Source organism: Pseudorca crassidens, chromosome 5 (assembly GCF_039906515.1).
Source record: "Pseudorca crassidens isolate mPseCra1 chromosome 5, mPseCra1.hap1, whole genome shotgun sequence".
NCBI classification, from domain to species: domain Eukaryota; kingdom Metazoa; phylum Chordata; class Mammalia; order Artiodactyla; family Delphinidae; genus Pseudorca; species Pseudorca crassidens.
Window position 1 is genome coordinate 65,803,863 of NC_090300.1, and position 22,261 is coordinate 65,826,123.

The 22,261-nt window shown below is 43.6% G+C and overlaps 2 protein-coding genes across 13 annotated transcripts in view; one reads left to right on the forward strand and one right to left on the reverse strand.

Moving 5' to 3' along the window:
* Positions 1-16,264, forward strand: part of B3GNT5 (UDP-GlcNAc:betaGal beta-1,3-N-acetylglucosaminyltransferase 5) — a 67,793-nt gene extending 51,529 nt beyond the window's left edge. For 4 of the 6 annotated variants that reach the window (XR_010943601.1, XR_010943600.1, XR_010943603.1 and 1 more), the window contains exons 3-4: positions 10,809-10,972; positions 16,000-16,264. The gene's annotated coding sequence lies outside the window, so the exon portion shown is untranslated. The remainder of the gene's footprint in view (positions 1-10,808; positions 10,973-15,999) is intronic. The other 2 variants (XR_010943604.1, XR_010943602.1) reach the window with 1 other exon arrangement.
* Positions 1-22,261, reverse strand: part of MCF2L2 (MCF.2 cell line derived transforming sequence-like 2) — a 237,329-nt gene that overhangs the window by 127,619 nt on the left and 87,449 nt on the right. For all 7 annotated transcript variants that reach the window (XR_010943598.1, XR_010943599.1, XM_067738173.1 and 4 more), the window contains 5 exons: positions 21,134-21,258; positions 20,422-20,536; positions 19,864-19,983; positions 10,736-10,927; positions 8,184-8,375 (listed from right to left, as the gene is read on the reverse strand). Coding sequence is in view for 5 of the 7 variants with exons in the window: in XM_067738173.1 (XP_067594274.1) it covers positions 8,184-8,375; positions 10,736-10,927; positions 19,864-19,983; positions 20,422-20,536; positions 21,134-21,258 (744 nt within the window). In the remaining 2 variants the exon portion in view is untranslated. The remainder of the gene's footprint in view (positions 1-8,183; positions 8,376-10,735; positions 10,928-19,863; positions 19,984-20,421; positions 20,537-21,133; positions 21,259-22,261) is intronic.

The window sequence follows — 22,261 nt, forward strand, 5'->3', positions numbered from 1 at the left end:
GTAAAAGTCTCTTGCCTCTTCGGCAGTTCCAGACTTCTCCCCGGACTCTCTCCCGGCCAGCCGCGGTGCACTAACGCCCTGCAGGCCGTGTTCACGCCGCCAACCTCAGTCCTCTCCCGGCGCTCCGACAAAAGCCGGAGCCTCAGCTCCCAGTCCCGCCCGCCCCGGCGGGCGAGCAGACAAGCCTCTCGGCTGGTGAGTGCCGGTCGGCCCGATCCTCTGCGCTGGAATCTGTCCGCTTTGTCCTCCGCACCCCTGTTGCTGTGCTCTCCTCCGCGGCTCCCAAGCTCCCGCACTCCGCCTCCCAAAGCCTCCACCCGCGAAGGGGCTTCCTAGTGTGTGAACACTTTTCCTCCTTCACAGCTCTCTCCCGCTGGTGCAGGACCCGTCCCTATCCTTTTGTCTCTGTTTAGTTTTTTCTTTTGCCCTACCCAGGTACGTGGGGGGTTTCTTGCCTTTTGGGAGGTCTGAGGTCTTCTGCCAGCGTTCAGTAGATGCTCTGTAGGAGTTGTTCCATGCGTAGATGTATTTCTGGTGTATCTGTGGGGAGGAACATGATCTCCGCGTCTTACTCTTCCGCCATCTTCTACCTTTATCCCTTGTATATTCTTGATCCTTTTATCATTATACAATGCCCTTCTTTGTCCTTTGTTATAGACTTTGTTTTAAAGTCCATTTTGTCTGATACTGCTACCTTTGCTTTCTTGTTTCCATTTGTACAAAATATCTTTTTCCATCCTCTCACTTTCAGTCTGTGTGTCTTTAGCTCTGAAGTGAGTCTCTTGTAAGCCACCTATAGAGAGGTCTTATTCTTTTTTTATCTGATCAGCCATTCTATGTCTTTTGATTGGAGCATTTAGTCCATCGACATTTAAAATAATTATTGACATCTTTGTACTTGTTGCCATTTTGTTACTTGTTTTCTGGTTCTTTTTGTAGTTCTTCTCTGTTGTTTCCTTCTTCTTTTAGTTTCTTACATTGTGGTTTCATGATTTTCTTTAGTGGAGTGCTTGTGTTCTTTCCTCTTGGGTTTTTGTGTTTCTATTGTAGGTTTTGATTTGTGGTTACTGTGGGGTTCATTCTATGTTGACCGGTAACTATAATTACTTGTTTTAAACTGGTATACTCATTTAAGTTCAAACACATTCTAAAAGAGCTACATTTTTAAAATTTCCCTTCCCCATGTTCTGTGTTTTTGATGTCATATTTTATATCTTCATGTGTACCCCTTCACTGTTTATTGTAGTTATAGTTGATTTTATAATAATTTTTGTCTTTTAATCTTCATACTAGCTTATTTAAATGGTTCATCCACAGCCTTTACTATATATTTGCCTTTACTATTGGGATTTCTCCTTTCCTATAGATTCTTACTTCTTCTTGTAGCCTTTTCTTTCCATTTCTTTCCATTTACTATTGGGATTTCTCCTTTCCTATAGATTCTTACTTCTTCTTGTAGCCTTTTCTTTCCATTTAGAGAAGACCCTTTAATATTTCTTTTAGCGTCCATTTAGTATCAATGAACTCTTAGTTTTTGCTCATCTGAGAAGTTCTTTATCTCTAAAAGATAATCTTGCTGTGTAGAATATCCTGCATTGTAGGTTTTTCCCTTTCAGCACTTTAAATATATCATGGCCAATCCCTTCTGGCCTGCAAAGTTTCTGCAGAAAAATCAGCTGATAGCCTTATGAGGGTTCCCTTGTATATCATTCTTTGTTTTTCGCTTGCTACCTTTAGAATTCTCTCCTTAATTTTTGCCATTTTAAATATGATGTCTTAATGTGGGTCTCTTTGGGTTCAACTTGTTCAGGATCCTCTTTGCTTCCTGTACCTGGATATGTTTCCTTCCTCAGGTTTGGGACATCTTCAGCCATAATTTCATCAAATACATTTTCAACCCCTTTCTCTCTTTCTTTTCCTTCTGGGACCCCTATAATGCGAATGCAGGTATGCTTGATGTTGTTCCAGAGGTCTCTTAATCTATTCTCCTTCTTAAAATTTCTTTTTCTTTCTGCTGCTCTGATTGGGTGATCTCCATTACTCTATCTTCCAGACAATTTATGTGTTCTTCTGTATCACCTAGTCCATTGTTAATTCCATCTAGTGTGTTTTTCATTTCAGTTATTGTATTCTTCAGTTCTGACTGGTTCTTTTTTTATATTTTCTAGTTCCTTCTTTTTTTAAAAAATACATTTATTTATTTTATTTATTTATTTTTGGCTGCGTTGGGTCTTCATTGCTGCGCGCAGGCTTTCTCTAGTTGCAGCAAATGGGGGCCACTCTTCATCGTGGTGAGCAGGCTTCTCATTGCGGTGGCTTCTCTTGTTGCAGGGCATGGGCTCTAGGCATGCGGGTTTCAGTAGTTGTGGCTTGTGGGCTCAGTAGTTGTGGCTTGCAGGCGCTAGAGTGGAGGCTCAGTAGTTGTGATGCATGGGCTTCGTTGCTCCACGGCATGTGGGATCTTCCCGGACCAAGGCTTGAACCCATGTCTCCTGCAGTAGCAGGTGGATTCTTAACCACTGTGCCACCAGAGAAGCTCTCTAGTTCCTTAATATTCCAATGTGTTCATCTATTCTTTTCCCTGGTTCAGTTAGCATTATTATTACTAATGCTTGGAACTATTTATCTGGTAAATTATTTATCTCTGTTTCATCAGTTGTTTTTTCAGGTTTTATTCCTTGTTCTTTCATTTGAAACAAATTTCTCTGTCTTCTTATTCTGCTTAACTTTTTCAGTCTTTATGAAATTAGGTGAAAGAGTTATCTATCCTGGTCTTGAAGGGTTGTCCTCTGTGGGAGCATCCCTACACAGTCTGCATGTGCCCAGTAGCTTTGATGGGAGAGCCGGATCTGACATGGGCCCAAGTCACATCTTTCCTCAGCGTGTGCTGGCAGCTAGCATCTTGGTAGGTGGTGGGGCTGGAGAAGGAGGGGCTGAAGCCAGGGCCAGGTGTGAGGCAGGACTTCCCCTCTGCTCAGTGGCCATCACTGCCCTGTTGGGTGTGGGGTCAGATCCCAAATTGCTGGAACAGAGGTCCTGAGGGCTGGGTCCGAGCTGGTTCTAAGTGTGTGCTCTCCCCTTCCCCCTCCAGCATTGATACCTTTGCCCCAAGGGGGAGCAGTGCTGGAACAAGAGGTGCCAGAGTGGGCACCTGGTGCAGGCTGGGGTGTGTGCTGGCATGAATCTGTTCCTGTTTCGTAAATAAGTTCATTTGTCATATTTTAGATTCCACATATAAGTGACATCATATGATATTTGTCTTTCTCTTTCTGACTTACTTCACTTAGTATGATAATATCCAGGTCCACCCATGTTGCTGCAAATGGCATTATTTCATTCTTTCTTTATGGCCGAGTACTATTCCATTGTATATATATACCACATCTTCTTTATCCTTTTATCTGTCGATGGACATTTAGGTTGCTTTCATGTCTTGGCTATTGTAAATAGTGCTGTAATGAACACTGGGGTGCATGTATCTTTCTAAATTAGAGTTTTGTCTGGATATATGCCCAGGAGTGGGACTGCTGGATCGTATGACAACTCTGTTTTTAGTTTTTTGAGGAACCTCCATACTGTTTTCCATAATGCATGCACTAATATACATTCCCATCAACAGTGTAGAAGGGTTCCCTTTTCTCCACATCCTCTCCAGCATTTGTTATTTGTAGACTTTTTAATGATGCCTACTCTGACTGGTGTGAGGTGGTACCTCATTGTAGTTTTGATTTGCATTTCTCTGATAATTAGCAACACTGAGCATCTTCTCATGTGCCTCTTGGCCATCTGTATGTCTTCTTTGGAGAAATGTCTATTTAGGTCTTCTGCCCATTTTTCAATTGGGTCGTTTGTTTTTTGGTATTGCATTGTATGAGCTGTTTGTATATCTTGGAAATTAAGCCCCTGTCAGTCACATTGTTTGCAAATATTTTCTCCTAGTCTGTAGGTTGTCTTTTCATTTTATTTATGGTTTCCTTTGCTGTACAAAAGCTTGTAAGTTTGATTAGCTCCCATCTGTTTATTTTTGCTTTTATTTCTATTGTCTTGGGAGACTGACCCAAGAAAACATTGCTGCAATTTATGTCAGAGAATGTTTTGCCTATGCTTTCTTCTAGGAGTTTTACGGTGTCATGTCTTATATTTAAGTCTTTAAGCCATTTTGAGCTTATTTTTGTGTATGGTGTGAGGGAGTGTTCTAACTTCATTGACTTACATGCATCAGTCCATCTTTCCCAACACCACTGACTGAAGAGACTGTCTTTTCTCCATTGTATATTCTTGCCTCCTATGTCAAAGATTAATTGACCATAGGTGTGTGGGTTTATTTCTGGGCTCTCTATTCTGTTTCATTGATCCATACATCTGTTTTTGTGCAAATACCATGCTGTTTTGATTACTGTAGCTTTGCAGTATTGTCTGAAGTCTAAAGGGTTATGCCTCCCGCTTTGTTCTTTTTATTCAGGATTGCTTTGGCAATTCTGGGTTTTTTATAGTTCCATATAAATTTTAGGATTATTTGTTGTAGTTCTGTGAAAAAAGTCATGGTAATTTGATAGGGATCATATTAAATCTGTAGATTACTTTGGGTAGTATGGCCATTTAAACAGTATTAATTCTTCCAATCCAACAGCATGGGATATCTTTCCATTTCTTTGACTCATCTTCAATTTCCTTTATTAATGCTTTATAGTTCTCAGCACATAAGTCTTTCCACCTCTTTGGTCAGGTTTATTCCTGAGTGTTTTTTGTGTTTTTTTTTGATGCAATTTTAAAAGGGATTGTTTTTTACTTTCCCTTTTTTAGTGTACAGAATGCAACAGATTTCTGTATGTTAATATTGCATGCTGCTACCTTGCTGAATTCACTTATCAGTTCTAGCAGTTTTTGTGTGGAGTCTTCAGAGTTTTCTATATATATTATCATGTCATCTGCATATAATGACAATTTTATGTCTTCTCTTCCAACTTGGATACCTTTTATTTCTCTTGTCTGACTGCTGTTGGTAGAACTTCCAATACTATGTTGAATAGAAGTGGTGAGAGCAGGCATCCTTGTCTTATTTCAGATTTTAGTGGGAAGGGTTTCAGCTTTTCACCATTGAGTATTATGTTGGCTGTGGGTTTGTCATAGCTTTTATTATGTTGAGATATGTTCCCTCTATACCCACTTTGGTAAGAGGTTTTCTCATGAATGGATGTAGAATTTTATCAAATGCTTTTTCTGCATCTATTGAGATGATCATGTGGCTTTTGTCTTTTCTTTTGTTGATGTGGTGTATCACATTGATCAATTGGCATATGTTGAACCATACTTGTGACCCTGGGATGAATCTAATTCCATTGTGCTGTCTAATCCTTTTTATGTGTTGTTTGATCCCACTGGCTTTTAATCCAGCTAAAGGGACTTGTCCTCCCAGTGTCAGACCTTGGGGCTGGGGCACCCAATATGTGGTTCAAACTGCTCAACTCCTCAGGGAGCATCTCTGAACCTGTGTAACCCCCCTCCTCTCTGTGTCCCCTCCCAGGGCTGTGGTCCCAACCTGATTGATTTTCTTCCCTTTCTACCTGATTCCATGTGGCTCTTTCTTACAGCTTTGGTTGTGTAAGTGTCTTTCTGCCAGTCTCGTTTGTTTCCAGTGAGAATTGCTCCACTTGTAGATGTATTTTTGACGTGTTTGTTGGGGGTGGTAAGCTCTGCATCCTCCTACTCTGCCATCTTGATCTCCCTCTCTAGGATCATTTTGTGTATTTCCTTTCCCAGGCCTAGATACAGACATTTCTCCAAGGAGCCCTGTTCTCTTCTATTGGAGAATGGTATAAGAAACCAAGATCTTGGTGGTGGGTGTGCTCATTGATAGTAGGGGTCTCATTGTTTCTATGCCTGGCATCAACTGCCCAAGGAGATACATGTGTCTATACCAAAGTGTGTATGTGCATATAAGTAGGATTATTTTTATAGAGAGAGAGTACCAGTTTTGACAACCAAGTCATTACTCTTCAGTGGACAAAACTCTGACACAACAGGATATTTAAATATTATAATCTAGAATTTTACTCCAAACCAAAAGAAGAAAAGATGGGTTTGGGGAATTTTTTTGGTCCATTTTGGATTTTTAAAATAAATATTTCTTCTGGTCTTCTCCTTCCTCCATGTTTCTGCCTATTTCCCAGAGGTGGTTTATTAAGTTTTATTTATTTCCTGGTGGGTGGTGTGGTCAGGAAGTTTGCTGATGTTGGCCAAAATGGCAGCTGTGGCCACAAGTTTCCCTGGTTGACCTGATACACTTGTTTGAGGAGCTAATGGACATGGAGCTGGGTGAGACGGTTCTGCTTTAGGAATATGATATGAGGCTACCAATCCTGGGTCTACAATATAGCACACACACCAGATGGGCCTTCTCTCTGTCCTCTCTGCAGGGAAGTAGAAGGGTTCCTATGTCAGGGGAAGGTAGACCTGCCTAACCACCCCCAGTACCACCTCAAGATCACATCTTACCACCAAAACTCACTGCGAAGAGTCAGGGAAAGAACATCACTGAGGCACAATCCCACACCAAGCTGCCCCCACTGTATCTGACCCACTCTGCCACCTGCCACTTGTTCAGCAAACACGAATTGGACGCCAGGCACAGACTAGGCACAGGGACACAGAGATGGGTGAGGCTCTTGCCTCACTGCAGCTCCCAGTGTAACAGACAAGACAGACATTAAAAATAAATAGCTAGAATATAGTTTGTAATGTATCATTTTGGAGCAAAGTCTCTTAGCCTGGGTCCATGGATGGACTTCAGGGTGTCCCCTAAAATTAATCATAAAAAGTTATATATGCTGGGTATTCCCTGTCTGCTCCCCCACTATATCTTCTCCATACTGTTCTATGTCCCAGGAAGCTGACCTCTACAGACTCCATCAGATGGGCTCACTAGATGCCCATGGGCTTTTAGCTGGATTTGGCTAGTGAGATGTACTACCAGGAAATCTGAGAGGGAGAGAGAAAAGTAGGGGTATATATTTCTCCACCAGTGGCTGCATTCCTCTGCCCAAGGCCACAGATCTTACTGGCTACCTCTCTTACAGTCACAGCTGTAGTGCTTCTTGGGTTCCCCTTTGTCTTTCAGGCTTAGGGGTGGTAACTGCTCCCTGTTTCTTTATAGTCCAGGGTGCTTCACCATCCATATTGGGTTTCCCAAATTCTGCCCATATATTTGTAAACAACGCCTACATCAAACTCCATTCAATCATTTTGAGTGTGCAGAACCCTGAAAATATGTGAATCAGATTTGCAAAAGGGTCCATGACTCAAAAGAGGTAAAAAAGCCCCTTCTGCAGAAGTACATACAAGGTGATGTGGATCTAAGAGGAAGGTGTACTATCTATAACTCTGCTGGCTTCACAGAACAGTGCTCCACTCAAAATGCAAATCTGATCAAGTTATTCCCCTGCTTAAGTCCTTCAGTGGCTCTCAGAATAAAGACCAAACTCCTTCATATGGCCAGCGAAGCCACACTTCATCTACACCTCTCTAATCTCACCCCAAAGACTCTTCCCTTGTTTTCTGTACTCTAGCCATTCTGAATTTTGGGTTCTGTACTTGTGCCAGGCTCCCGTCAGCCCTGCAGCCTTGCACACTCTGATCCTTCTGTCTGGAAAGCCTCCCCCATCTTCTCTACTCATTTTCTGGGCCTTGGCTCAAGTGAGTCTTCCCAGGGAACTTCCCTGACCCTCAGTCCAGGTCAAGTTCCTCTGTCACATACCCCATAGAACCCTGAATCCATCCTTCAGAGCACTTGTCTCAGCTTGCAACACATTTTTGTGTTTTGTGTTTGATATTTATTAATGTCATACATAAACTGTATGACATACATACACTGTAAGTTCCATGAAGGATGGAACCACATCTACTTCTGCTCATAATTGTGTCCTCTGCATTCAGCACAGTGCCTAATACATCAGAGATGCTTATAAGTATTTGCAGAGAAATGAATGAGTGAAAGTGATATTTGAATCAGGCCATGAAGGGTCAGTTTGCCAGGAAGCACAGACCAGGAGTCTAAGAGGCCACCTGAGGGCTCAAGAGCCAGTTAATCTGCTCAGTACATCCTACATAGATTTTCTTGGGCAACAGGCAAAGTCCCCCCACATCCCTTTCCCAACCACAGGATCAAAATAACTCAGAAACGTTACCTTTACATCAAGAGTGAGCATCAGCTCATACTGGTTGTAAAACTCGTTGGGGCTGGGCAACTGGTACTCCTTCGCTGTGCCCAGGAATGTCTCAATGTCAGTCAAGGCAATGTCAACCCCCTCTCGGGACTGGCACTTGTCTACAGCTTGGGAAGCCAAGAGGTAGATTCCTTCTTCACACCACTGGCTGACCTTTTAGAAAGAAACACAGTGCCCTTTGCAGTTAGCCTGCCCACAACTCAGCCACCACAGTCCTCAGGAGGTCCAACCTCATATGGGGTCTACAAGGATTCTGAGACAACAAGGAATTGTCATGGCACAGCATCAAGTTTAGAGGTCCAACCACTATAAATATAACCATGAGGTGGACAGGCCCAAATCAATTTTACATCTGCATACTTTTCAAGGAAGTCACTTAGTCAAAAAATAAATCATATAAGCATTCTTCTTTTCTCCACTGACAGTAATTGCCACATCTCTAAGAGGAGAGAGTTCAGTATTTCTACATTTGGTCTAACCATAGAGAAACGCAACCAGTGGCTTTTTGGGTTTACCTTCTAGGCCAATTTCTTGCATCCTAATTGGTTACAAGAGCACAGAGTAAATAATGAGGCTTTAGACCTGGCTCCTACATGCCTTCCTGGGAGAGGGAATCTCTCTTTTAAAAAGAACACCACTGTCCTCTGTCCACATTTGCATTTATTAGCATTTGTCTTTCCAAGGGAAGCATCTAAGAATGCAAAGCTTTTAGCTCAGAACAGCAGTACTCAAACTTTCCAAAATGCTGGAATGAAAGCAGATAAGTAATGAATTCTAACAATTCAATTTTTTAAAAACTTAGAAAATGACAAGGGCCATTGTGCTGTCTGAATATTTGTATGAAAAAAAGCTGCCCTTGCAAGTACATCTGCATTTCCATTTACCCTGTGACCTGAAAAGCTATGTAAAATAACTGTACAGAGAAAAAAGACCAAAAGGGAGCTCTCTAAAGTAGTTATCTCTAAGTGGGAAAATTACAGGCAAATTAAATTTGTCTTTACTTTCCCTAAATTACCTACACTGAATGTGTACTACTATTAGAATAACAAAAAAATCATAAAGCTATTTAAAAATGGATGATTCCCACTGTGTGGGGATGAGGAGGGGAGTGGAATGTAATTAGTGTCCATAAGTAACTCTTTTCCTCCTCCTTCCTATATTTTTGGACTTTCAAAATAATAGAAAATTATGCTTTGATATATACTGTGAAAACTTTCTCTTTAAACATCATGCCTGTACCTGCAGAAAACACTAAGCTGGGGTCTTCTGCAGAGTCACAGCAGCTACTCACTCTCCGAGACACACACACACACACACACACACACGCGCGCGCGCGCGCGCGCGCAGTCCACAGACTGGCGTTAGGCTATTATCTCTGGCAGGCCCTTCTGAGCCACTTGCTTCTGGAACAGCTACATTTCCTTGACACTAAAATCCCTTTGGCAGTGGGATGATGTAAACAGCCTGGGCGGGTGCCCCCAGCTATCAGAGAGAAACAATTGTGGAAATGGAGCATGCTGACTCACAGCGGTGAGCTCTCTGATGCCTGGGAACAGCTGACAGAGCAGGCTCCAGCAGTCACAGCCCCTGCTGACTGGCACTTGCCTCAGAGATCACTGCTGAAGGGCAGCGGGGGCCGTGCCCCCTCCCCGTGAGCACTCTGCATACAGTGTTGCTGTCTAGTCTAAGGAGCCTGGGGTTTGGAATTTGTCAGTCCTCACTTCAAACCTGTGATCCCCTATTTACGCCATGTGTGGTCTTGGGCAATCTTTTACCCCAGGGTTTTTCAGTGTTGTTCATGTACTACCTGCACCAAATCACCTGGGCACTTGAGGAAAATACTGATTCCTGGGCATCATCCCACACTTACTAAATCAGAGTCTCCCGAGTGGTACATCAGGAAATCTGCAATTATAGCAAGCTCACCTCATGTACTAAATGTTGTGACCCACTGACTTAACTATGCTGAATACCAATTTCTGTCTCTGTTAAATGAGGCCATTAATATCCTCCTCATAGGTTGTCTTGAGGATTAAATAGATGACATAATTATGCTCCTGGTAGGAACACAGTAGGTGCTCAGTAAATGGTAGGAGCGTATAATGGTTTTTATTACCTAGCCTTCTTCAAAAGGATTCACAATCTGATGCCTTTACATGAGGAGAAGCACTTTGCAACTATAGTGCTTGGTTCTCTTTACACCTGATGGGGAATCATGAAAGGCCCCACAGGGCCAGGCCAAAACACACTCCTTAAGTCTGGGTCCAGACAGAGGACACGAACTTTATAGTTTATTCGAATGGGATGTGGTGGATGGCTGGGGCATTTTTGACCTTCAATACCTCTATGACTTAGAATCTGCACAGTTTTTAATGCCTCTTGAGCGCTGTTTTCACATGAAGGACTTTATCCTCTCATCTCAGGAATCGTGAGGGGCAGGGAGGGCAAGTATGATTAAGAATGTTTCACAGAACATTTTGCAGACATCATGTTCGCAGCTTTGTTTTGCTCACCTTGTCCAACTGTCTATGCAACTCCAAGGACTTTTCTAAAATGTCATGTTTTTTCTTGTTTTCATTGATGAAGTCATCACAGAGGTGCCTGAGCTCTGCACACTGGGGTCTGATGGAGTCCACTGCATAGTGGTGGCTTTGGATGAGCTGGTCCCCAATTACTGCAAGCAGCTGGGCCTTTTCCAAGGACTCCTGCAAAGTGAACATCCACAGCCAAGCATCAGAAGCTGAGTCATGGTGAGGCTGGTATCTGCCTGGCACTGTGTGCTCCAAACTTGGAGGGAGGCTACGGAGGGGCTGATCAGGTTTTAGGCTCAGAGACTGGGGCTGGGGAACCTGGGAAAGCACTGGGGTGGTTCAAGGTCCCCAGGAGGTCTAGCCTAGTCCAGGGTCATCTGCATTCTGAAGAAGAGCAAGTCATTCATTCAAATATTTGTTGAGTTCTGGGTTAAGCACTGAGGATATAGTGTTAACAAGCCAGGAATTTTCAGTTCAATGGAGAACTCAGATACTAAACAAATTATACAAATAACTAACTTATTACAACTGTGATAAATTCTAGGGCAGAAGAGCATGAAGTATTATACTGCACAGAATTGGAGACTGAATTATCTTGTCAACTGAATGGAAAAGGAAAAGGGACAAACACGTGGCCCTGAGAAGAGTGGGGAGTAAAGCTGAGGTTGAGAAAATAGTAAAGATCTGGTTTGGGCAACCCTATGGGGGGGATCATGAGACTTAAGAATTATGTTTGTCTAAACCATTTCCTGCAGCCCACAAGGTCCCTGTCTGCTCTGATATCGTCTGCTTAGCAACTGTATCTCCTCCCTCTTTCTGCACAGCTTGTTTCGTTCTAACCATAGGTACCAAGTTTTTCCTGTTTTTAGTTCATTCAGCATGTATCACTGAGGACCTGCCATGTACCAAGCACTGTCCAGGTGCTGGGGGTTTGGTGGTAAACAAAGCAAGCAAAATTCCCTGCCCTCAAGAAGCTTACATTTTAGTAGGAGACACAGGCAATAAACAAATATGTAGATAATATAATATCTTAGACAGTGGTGAGAGCTATGGAGAAAAATCAAACAGGGAGAGGAGGGCGGGGAGCACTGGTGGAGGAGCTGCTATTTTAAATAGGGTAGTGAGAGGAGGGCTCACTGAGAAGGTGCTGGCCGCACTGTGCAGAACACAGCAGCCTGAAACTGCTGTCCTTAGAAAGGCCTGCTTGCAAGGTTGGTCCTCAGCTGGCATCTGGGAAGGTCAGGAGGGTTCCTGTCATCCTTAATCAGAATGGCTCACGGTATCTAAACTGTTTGTGCAAACAATATGTTTTATGCTGAAGATCTGCTTTCTTCTGGGATTCTGGAATTCTGGTATACGCCAGTCAGAGGCCACCAACATGACTAGCCCCCAACAAAAACTCTGGGCACTAAGCCCCTAATGAGCTTCCCCGACAGACAACATTTTACAATGCCGGTGCAAGCCATTGTTGGCGGCACTAAGTGCATCCTGTGGGACTCCAATGGGAAAGGACCCTTGGAAGCCTGCACCTGGTTTCCTCCAGACTTTGCCCCATGCACCTCTTCCCTTTGCTGATTTTCCTTGGTATCCTTTCACTGTAATAAACCATAACCATAAGCATAATTATATGCTGAGTCCTATGAGCTCTCCTAGCAAATCTTCAAATCTGGGTGTGGTCTTGGGGACCCTTGACACAGGAGCCAAGATGTGAAGTGAGGGACAACCATGCAGCACTCGGCTGAGAGAGATGGGGGCATGTTTGACATGTTCAGGTAGCAGGAGGAAGCTACTGTGGCTGCAGCAGAGGAAGCAAGGAGGAAAGGAGGAGACATGATCAGAGAGGAAAGAGGGGGATCTGACCAGGGAGGGCCTTGCTGCCATTGCGGGCACTTTGTCTCTTATTCATTGTGACATGGGATGCACTGGATGGTTTTGAAGACAGGACCTCATTCATATTTTTGAAAGGATCGATTCAGCTGTGGTGTCAAGAATGCTAGAGAAGAGGGAAAGCAAGGAGACCAGTTAGGGGGCTACTGCAGTAATCCAGGTAAGAGGTGTGGTTTTAACAAGGCCGACAACCAAACCAGCTCCTATCTCAGCACCCTTCCCTGGGATGCTCCTCCCAGGTCTAAGCTCTTAGTTCACCCCTCCCAGGCCCTCTCCCTCACTTTGTTCTCATTTTATAACAGCACTTACTTCTACCTGAAAGTATTTTCTTTCTCTGCTTTAAGGTATGATTCCTACCTCTTCCACCCATGTCCACCAATACATAAGTTCCATGAGATCACTTAGTAGGCATCCCATAAATATGTGGTCAATAAGATACAAGAATAAATGAACCAATGAACTAGGGGATGCAGTGATCTGCTTGGCTGGAACTGTGTGAACAACACTGACCTGAGTCAAGACAGATGACTGCCACGTCCCCAAAGGCCTCCGGGACAGAAGGCCCACACACACCCTTGCTGACCAGGTTGAGCATCCAGGGTGCCACATTTGCCCTGGTTTAGCTTTTCATAGTAACACTAGGAAACATGGCGACTCCAGGTGATGACAACCTGCCCCTCTCTTAATTTACAGCGGTTTATGATTTCAACAATTTCAAAACCCCTGCCCCCTACCCAGTCAATCATTCGCCAAGCCCCACAGAGCACACCTCCTTCTTAATCCGTTTTGAACTCAGCCCTTCCCTACCACCTCCTTGTCACTGTGTGCTCAGACCTTGGTGCTTTCTGACTGGGACAGCTGGTCTCCTTGATTTCCTTCAGGCTCTCCTTCAAATCACACTCCACACTACTGACAAAATGGCAATTCCATCACGACGTCTATTCCTGCCTACATCACTCCCGAGCCTCAAATCCTTTCCTGGCTCCCTACTGTCTTCAGGAAGAAGTTCAAACTCCTGACCAATGCACAGAAGGCCTTTCACTCTCTGGCTCATACCTGTGGCTCCTCCTCCTTCACTCTCACCCCATCCTCTGCTGTAACTGGACTAATGACTCCCTTGTAGTCCCCCAAATATTCAGGCAGCTTCAGGCCTCCATGCCTTCTCTACTTGCTCTCTCTGCCTAGAAAACCCCATCCTTCCCTCATCACCCCTCCCCCTACCTCTTCCCCTACCTTTCCCCTACTCCCCCCCGACCATGTACACACACTACTCTGTAACTAACTCCAAATCACCCTTCAGAGTTCATCTTCTCCAGGAAACTTCCTCTGACTCCACCTTTTTATTTTGATGCCCCTCCTCTGTGCTCCCATAACCCTAGGCCTTTCTTTTTTTTCTTTTTTTTTTTTTTTTGTAGTATGCGGGCCTCTCACTGCTGTGGCCTCTCCCGCTGCAGAGCACAGGCTCCGGACGCGCAGGCTGAGCGGCCATGGCCCACGGGCCCAGCCGCTCCGCAACATGTGGGATCCTCCCAGACCGGGGCTCGAACCCGCGTCCCCTGCATCGGCAGGCAGACTCTCAACCACTGCGCCACCAGGGAAGCCCGCTAGGCCTTTCTTGATCAGAGCATGAACTTGACTGTGTTGTGGTCAGTTATCTATTGCCCACACTATGCCACAGACCCTTGTGGGCATGCACCAGCTCTTATTCAACTTAAATAGTACACAGCACGTATTAGGTACTTAAGAACAAATGATAGTTGTGCAAAACAAAAAAAGGAGTAATGATATGGGAATAAAGAGACATGAATCAAGCAGTGGCTATTTAAAAGAACTCAGGGATAAATACTCAGTGCACTTATTCTAAACAGCAAAGGCCCAGATGCACTTGGTCACCATCGCTCAAAGGGGGTTAGAATTCTAATTCCTTGGGCAGTAATTTTTGACTTTTTTGCTCACTGCTGTGTCCTCAGAACTCAGAGCAGTATGTGGTATGGTAGGAGATCAATAAATATTTGCAGAATGAGTATAAGAATGAATGAGACACTCTTACTAGAACTACTCAGTCACTGAAGGTTGAACCTAGGAAATATTCTGCAGCCCAGAATTTACCCCACCACCTCTGCTATTAACAAAAACATCTAACATTCACTGAGAGCTTACTATATGCCAGGTACTGTTTAAAATGCTTACATCAATGATTCCTTTCACTCTTCACAACAAACCTTTAATGTATGTGCTGTTTTACAAAAGAGGAGTGGAGACACAATGGCCCAAGGTGACCCGGGTAGGAAAGAGAAGAGCCAGGCTTCAAACTCAAGCAGTCTGGCTCCAGAATCTGGCTGTGGCCAACACACACAGAGAAAAATGGCTGTGCTTGTCCTGCCTGAGCTTGGAGATCTCATTTGGTTGATTGAACCTGTCTGACTTTAGTCAAATACAGAAACATGAAAACTTGGCCAGTATATCTCTGTTGACTCTTGTTTTTTTTAAGTCCAGCTGCCTAATTTATTAAGAATAGCACAAGTTTTCTGGGCCTAGGGAACTTCACCACAGGATGCTCCCCAGGTTACCTGTGGCAGTCACAGCTGCGTCCCTGTGGCACGCAGCATCTCACCCTTCAGAATTGTTCTTAAAACACTTGAGATGTTGGAGGAAAGATGTCCATAACAGGTCCAAATGGATTTTGGGAAGGGATCCGTAAATACAATACAGAATTCACCACTGGATGGCTGGAAAATTACTCTACTGAAATGAATGGATAATAATAATAGCTTCTAAGCTCTGACCACCTACTACATTCCAAGCACTCTCTAAGTCCTTACTATACATCATCTATTCATTTCATCTTCCCAGGGACTCTTGTGAGGTAGGAATTATTACCCACTTTACAGATGAGAGGGTATGTTCAGAAAGGCTAAGAAACTTGACTAGGGTCACACAGTTGGTAGCTGTTAGAGCCGAGATTTGAATCCAGTTCCTTCTAACTCCAAAGCCTGTGTCTTGCCACCTTCCAGCCTACATGGCTTCCCCACATGTGCTAGAATAATGGCTGCACATGATTATTAACGAAGTCATTATTATTCATGACTATCAAATCCTTCAGCTGCCTGCCAAGAAGTTTACTGTAAAACCTCCAAATTGCATTTTATTTTTCAGTCTATATAGCTTCTGCTCAAGATAATCAGGCAACAAAACCTCCAAAGTAAAAAGAAATAATGAGAAAGAAACGGCTGAAATCAGGTACTCTGATCATAAGCCTGCCTGGCATCTTTCAGATGCTGAAAATTTCAGAAGGCTGGTCAAGTTGCAACATGTAATTCAGAAACCTTTATTGTAATAATAGCTTATTTTCCCCCCAGGACTCTATTGCTATAACAGATGAAGCTGGACATGTTTATTCTGGAAGAAAATGGTGAAGAAGGGGCGATACTGCTATATCAGGGAACCCAGGACAGACCCACAAGTAACGGCATAGGAATGGAATGCATGCGGAAGAGGGTCAGGTGAAACAAGAAAGGCAGAAAGTTAATGGTTGTTGAAACTGAGCTGTAGACACATGGGAGTTCCTTGTACTCGTCAATCTACTTTTTTGTGTGCTTGAAAATTTCCATTAAAGAAAAAAGTCATGGGCTTCCCTGGTGGCGCAGTGGTTGGGAGTCCGCCTGCTGAGGCAGGGGACACAGGTTCGTGCCCCAGTCCGGGAAGATCCCACTTGCGGCGGAGCGGCTGGGCCCGTGAGCCATGGCCGCTGAGCCTGCGCGTCCGGAGCCTGTGCTCCGCAATGGGAGAGGCCACAGCAGTGAGAGGCCTGCGTACCGCAAAAAAAAAAAAAAAAAAAGTCATGCCCCTCCAGCTAGATTACATCCCTAGGAGGTTAATGATCTGGGTTCCATGCCTTCTTGGACACAGTAGTGTAACTGCTGGCCCCTGGCCTTGGAGGGAGATGTCAAGGCTGAGAAACGATTGGGTCTCCCTGTTTTGTCCTGGTCTGCTCCTTGTTGGCCCATCAGCAAAGGTCCCAGCATACCTCACAGCCAAAACCCTATAGCAAATTCTGCTTTTAAAGAAGTAGGAGGGGTACTGGAACCATTGTTTCTTAGAATTAGAGATGAGCACTCAAAAGACGATTAATCCTAGGGGTAAGACGGGAATAAAGACACAGACCTACTAGAGCATGGACTTGAGGATATGGGGAGGGGGAAGGGTAAGCTGGGACAAAGTGAGAGAGAGGCATGGACATATATACACTACCAAACGTAAAATAGATAGCTAGTGGGAAGCAGCCGCATAGCACAGGGAGATCAGCTCGGTGGTTTGTGACCACCTAGAGGGGTAGGATAGGGAGGGTGGGAGGGAGGGAGACGCAAGAGGGAAGAGATATGGGAACATATGTATATGTATAACTGATTCACTTTGTTATAAAGCAGAAACTAATACACCATTGTAAAGCAATTATACTCCAATAAAGATGTTAAGAAAAAAAAAAAAAGAACCACTGGTCTAAAAGGAGAGACAACACTTAGTATCTCTTTTTTTTTTTAACATCTTTATTGGAGTATAAAAAAACAAAAAGACGATTAAACCCTCAAACCAGAAGAGAGTAAAAGAACAGGCTCCACTCTGGTTAGTGAGTTGGTTCAGGGGCTACCATGAGGATGATGCCACTGCACAGAGTAAGGGGGTTGGCAACAATCCAGAAATCAGTGTGTGGCTCTGCTGAAAGGGAAGCTGACTCCTGGGTGCTGAGCAAAGGACAAACCTCAAGCAGGTTTTGGTGGCTTCTACCCAAACATTACCTTTTTCCTTTAACACTTTACAGGACAAATGGAAAGATTAGCCAAGCCCATATCACTTGAAGAAACAATGCCGCTTACAAATCTGAGTGAAGACATGTTTAAAAAGTCCCAGTTATGACAAGATAGCTTTATTTGGTTCACCCAAAGGCAGAGGGATAGGTCTACTGCATCCTTTAGCAAATAAGTAAAAAACAGGGTAAGCAAGGCACAGGATGGGTAAAAGCAATCTTTCTGGGCTCCGGGTTGTAGGTTAGCCCAGCTGTTCAGGAATGTTGCCCGTGAAAGATGCCCCATGACCATAGGTTTTGCCCCTACCTCTGGTCAGTGATTTTTGAAGTATGTACCAAAGATCACAAGTCCAAGGAGGTGGGCAGCAGAGAGGATGTGAATGCAGTCATGCAGATCCACCCCCAGTATTTAAAACCCGACCTAGAGCACCATCCAATGGCTTCCAGTTCCACTGAGAATAAAATCCAGTCCTCATCACCATTGCTCCCACCTGTGTTCTCCTGTCTCATTATGTTCCAGCCACATTCCTTGGGCCCCCAGCCTCGTTCCCACCTCAAGACCTTTGTACTTGCAGCTCCTCTGCCTTGACTGCTATCCGCTAAATCTTTGCATGGCTATACAGATCTCAGATCAAAGGTCTGAGAGGCCTTTCCTGACTACTAAAGTAGCAACCCCCCCAGTCACTTTCTATCATGTCCTGTTACTTTCTTCATCCCACTTGTCACTATCTGATATGATTATTTATTTGATTACTTTTCACTTGTCTGTCTCTCCCCAGTAGAATGTAACCCCCATGAAAGCAGGGTCTTGACTGTCTGGTTTGCCACTATAGCCACAGAATCTAAGACAAGGAATACCTGGTGATGAATGAGTACCTTCCTGGTAGGTCAGTAGCTACCTTGGTGATATACCTTCCTGGTAGGTCAGTAGCTACCTTGGTGAGATATATGTATATGACACCATATTTTTTAAACCAAAAATAAAGGTACTGGGCTTGATGAGGCATTTTCCCTAAAATATGAATGTATGTCAATGAAAATACACAGCGTCTACATTTAATAAGGAGTTCACTTGAAAAAAAACTAAAATTGCATAGAACTGGGACTATCTTGGGGCCTCTGAGACATATAATTATCAGATACATGAAGTTCAATGTTTTTCATTGTTTAATAAACATTTCTCATGCCTTGAGCACTAAAGCATTTAGTTGTCAACGATCATCAATAAGAGGAGTGCTCACCAGGTAAGAATGGGATTGCTGAGTGAGAGTCTGGGTGCACAGGTGGGTCTATTTGTTCACGCATGTGCAAAAGCACGTCCAGCTCAGAATTCACAACTGACAGCTCTTAAAGCCAGAGTGGCCTTGGTTTACGTTTGTTACTATTCTCTGGGGAAGTATGTCTCTAACAATAATGTGAGTGTCAAAAGCCTAACTTTAATGTGTGTGTCAAATGCCTGGGGATCTTATTAAAATGCAGATTCTGATTCTGAGGTGGGGCCTGAGATTTACCCATATTTCTAATAAGTTCTCACTCAGGTGACAGCTTCTGGCCAGAGGATCACACGTTGAGAAGCAAATTTCTAGTACTACAAAATTACCATCTACCATAATCTAGAGGAAAGACACCTCTAGCTTAGATCAGAAAGGAAGTGGTAACCATAGAAGACTTAGTTCCCAAGAGACAAAAATATAGAGAACCCAATTAAAGCAAAGCAGAAAGGAACTTCCCTGGAAAGGTGACTGGGCTTTCTTAAATTCATAATAAGCCAAATTTGTAAGGACGTAAGATAGACTCACTCCTAAGTGCTGATTTGTGTTCAGATCTGGGAAACTGTTTAACTCTGGTATGAGAATCTGAAACATATATTCCTTTCAAGTTCCTTTACAAGTTTGATATTTCCAACTCTTTGAGCATGAGAAAGCTTTGCCAACTCTCTGTAGCAACAGAACTAATGTGGACCAATTTCCCCCTTTTCCCCATCTTGCCTATTATAAAACTAGTTATTTTTCTCTGGTTTGCCCTTTAAAAGTTTCCCCTCCTTACCACCAACTCCTGCCCCAACCTCTGGCCCAGTGGGTAACATACCCAGTGTGACCTTCCTTCCTGTTTTTCCCCCACTAGTCTGTCACCTCATGAATGGGCAGGGCCACCTGGAACTCTCACCCCACCGAAGCCTCCAGCCTCAACTGGGCGCTCTGGCAGCCTTAACAGAACTCTCACTGCCCTCATCATTCCTCATAGTTGTTAATGTGCATATCTCCCTGGAGACCTGGGGTGAGCGCCAGGTCACTGAAAAGGCAGGATTTGGGCATTCCTGTGTCTTTTGGCAACCTTCTAGCAATAATGACTGGCCATTATCTGTCACCATCCACAGTGACCCTCTTCCTGGTCCACAAAAATGGCAAAAAAAACAAACCTGGCCTTTTCCTTCCAGTTTTTTGTATTCCTTAAGAAGTTGCTCCACACGCATCGCACTGTCTCCGATGTCTGTAAACTCCGCTTGCTCTGCCAACACGTTGTCCAGGGCAAGCTTAACCTACAAGACACATTAGAAAAGCCCAGACATAAGCCAATGGACACCCATGTGGAGGTATAGGTTTGTTATACTCTAGACAACTTGAAAATCCAAAAAGGATTCAGGACATATGTGTATCTATATAGATTGTTTTTTTTCTACAGCTCATCAGCTTTCAGATTAAGCTGAGGGTGCTGAGACACATGTGGATGGAATATTAAAGCTTCACTGAATCAAAAAGGAAGGTAAACCATCACTGAAATACCATGTATGCCAACAGGAAAATGGGATTCTAGTACATTGCTAACCCACTGAAAAGGTGAGAAGAGGAATCAAAGATATAAGGAGGGGACTGGATTGGGGAGGGGAGGGAAGCCAGATGCCCAGAGTTCAAGGGCGAAGAGAGAACCAGAAGTCACTGAAACATAATGGACGTTTTATTAAACAAGAAAATAATACCTCACAAAAATTGTGTTCAAAGTGCCGCAGTTGTAGGCATTGATTAAGCTTCAGGTGATGCGCAGACCAGAACTGACTAAAGGCTTTTTCTGTTTCATTCAACTGAACTAATAACCTGTCAAGAAAGAACAAGAAAGGACATGCAGTCAGCATTCATTTCCACAGGCTCATGGAGGTAACACCCGTGTTTTTAGTCAGTGTTACTAATTGTGATAATCTCCTTATTATGAAGTCTGTGTCGCCTATGACTTTCTCCTAGTTCAGCTTGTTTCCACATTTCCCATTTTTTCATCAGGACACCCTCAGGACTAGGCAGAAACTTCACTTCAGATGCAGCTGCTATGCTTTAAAATGTACCCCGGGTAACCTTACCTTTCTCTCTATTTCTTTCCACCTAAGAAGACAGGTGTGCAAAGCACAGCACCCAACCAAACTGTTATTTGGCAATGAAGCTCAGTAAATACTACGACCTTCCTTGATATCCTGGGATGAAAGCAGACCATAGGAAGAGGGAATGGCATTCTCATAAAAAGATCTCTGTAGATGGATGCCAGAAGGATACCATGGTTTTTCCTTCGTTGTCTCAAATATTCTTCTTTCGTGACCCCATCAAGACCCATAAGCAGCTGTTCCAATCTGTTCTTGGTTGTTTCAGATCATCTGGTTCTATGTATTCTCTCCTGAAAAAGCAGATTCCACCCCTCTCACTCACCTTTCCATGGTAGCTACATTCTCAGCTTCATTGAGACTGAGTTTGCTGGTGGGACTTTTGGTTGCTTGTCCTTGAATACATGACAGCAATGTGGTCCCTTGCTTTCCAAGTAATTTTAGCTCATCCTAGAGAAAGGAAAATACAGTCTCTCTTAGGAGGAATTAAAAGCAAATTCTAGGTAGATTTGAGGTGAGGAAAATGGTAGCTCGGTATATTTTTATTATATAGCAAATTAAATGCTAAAGAAGTCAAGCTATAGCTTTTTAAATTGATTAGCTTATTCCTAAATAGGTAATACATGCACAATACAAAATTCAAAATATACAAAAGGGTACATATTGAAAACATCAAGTCTGTGTCCACAGCCCATTCACTTTCCCATTCCAAAAGCAACAACTGTTAAGTTTTTGTGTGTATCTCAAGTTGTTGTAAATTAAAAACAATTAGTTAATAAAATCTGGTTTTAATCCAAGATAGTGACCAGAAACAAGAAAATGACAGATATCAAAAGTTAAGTGCTGGAAAACGCCATGCAATAATAATGTAATCATTGCTAGTTGACCATAAAAAAAAACTTCATCTGGTCTCATCAATAAACACCTGCCAGTCCTGCCCCCAGAGTGTGGCCTTGTTCAGTTATCAAAGTTCAGCAGAGATGGGTAGCAATTTCAGTTTGACAGGGAAAGATTCATATTTCCAAGGCAAGTCTATTCTCCTCTTTTTACATAGGGATTTAGGGCACTGCAACTGGGGAAAATGTCAGCCTCTCTCTTTCCAAATCCAGTGGCTCTAGTCCTCTACTCACATAATACAGGTGGTCTCTCAATGCCCTGAGCATTAAGCATAAGGGTAGCCAAAAGGGGTGGAGTCTCGCCTAGAATTTTGCTGCTGAGAGTTTTGGGTTTTGTTCCTGGGTCACTCAGGATGCTCATTTGGTATGCCCTGAAGGTAAGAATAGTTACAAAACAATCTCCCCGATGCACATGAACACTAAATCTCTTGCTCCAGGCCCAGCCATCTCCAGCCTCACTGATGCAGAACTCATTCCCTGTGGGAGGAGTTTTATACTCTCCGCTCAGTCACACAGAAATCCAGGCCCTCTCAACCTTACGCCTTTGTTCCTCGTCT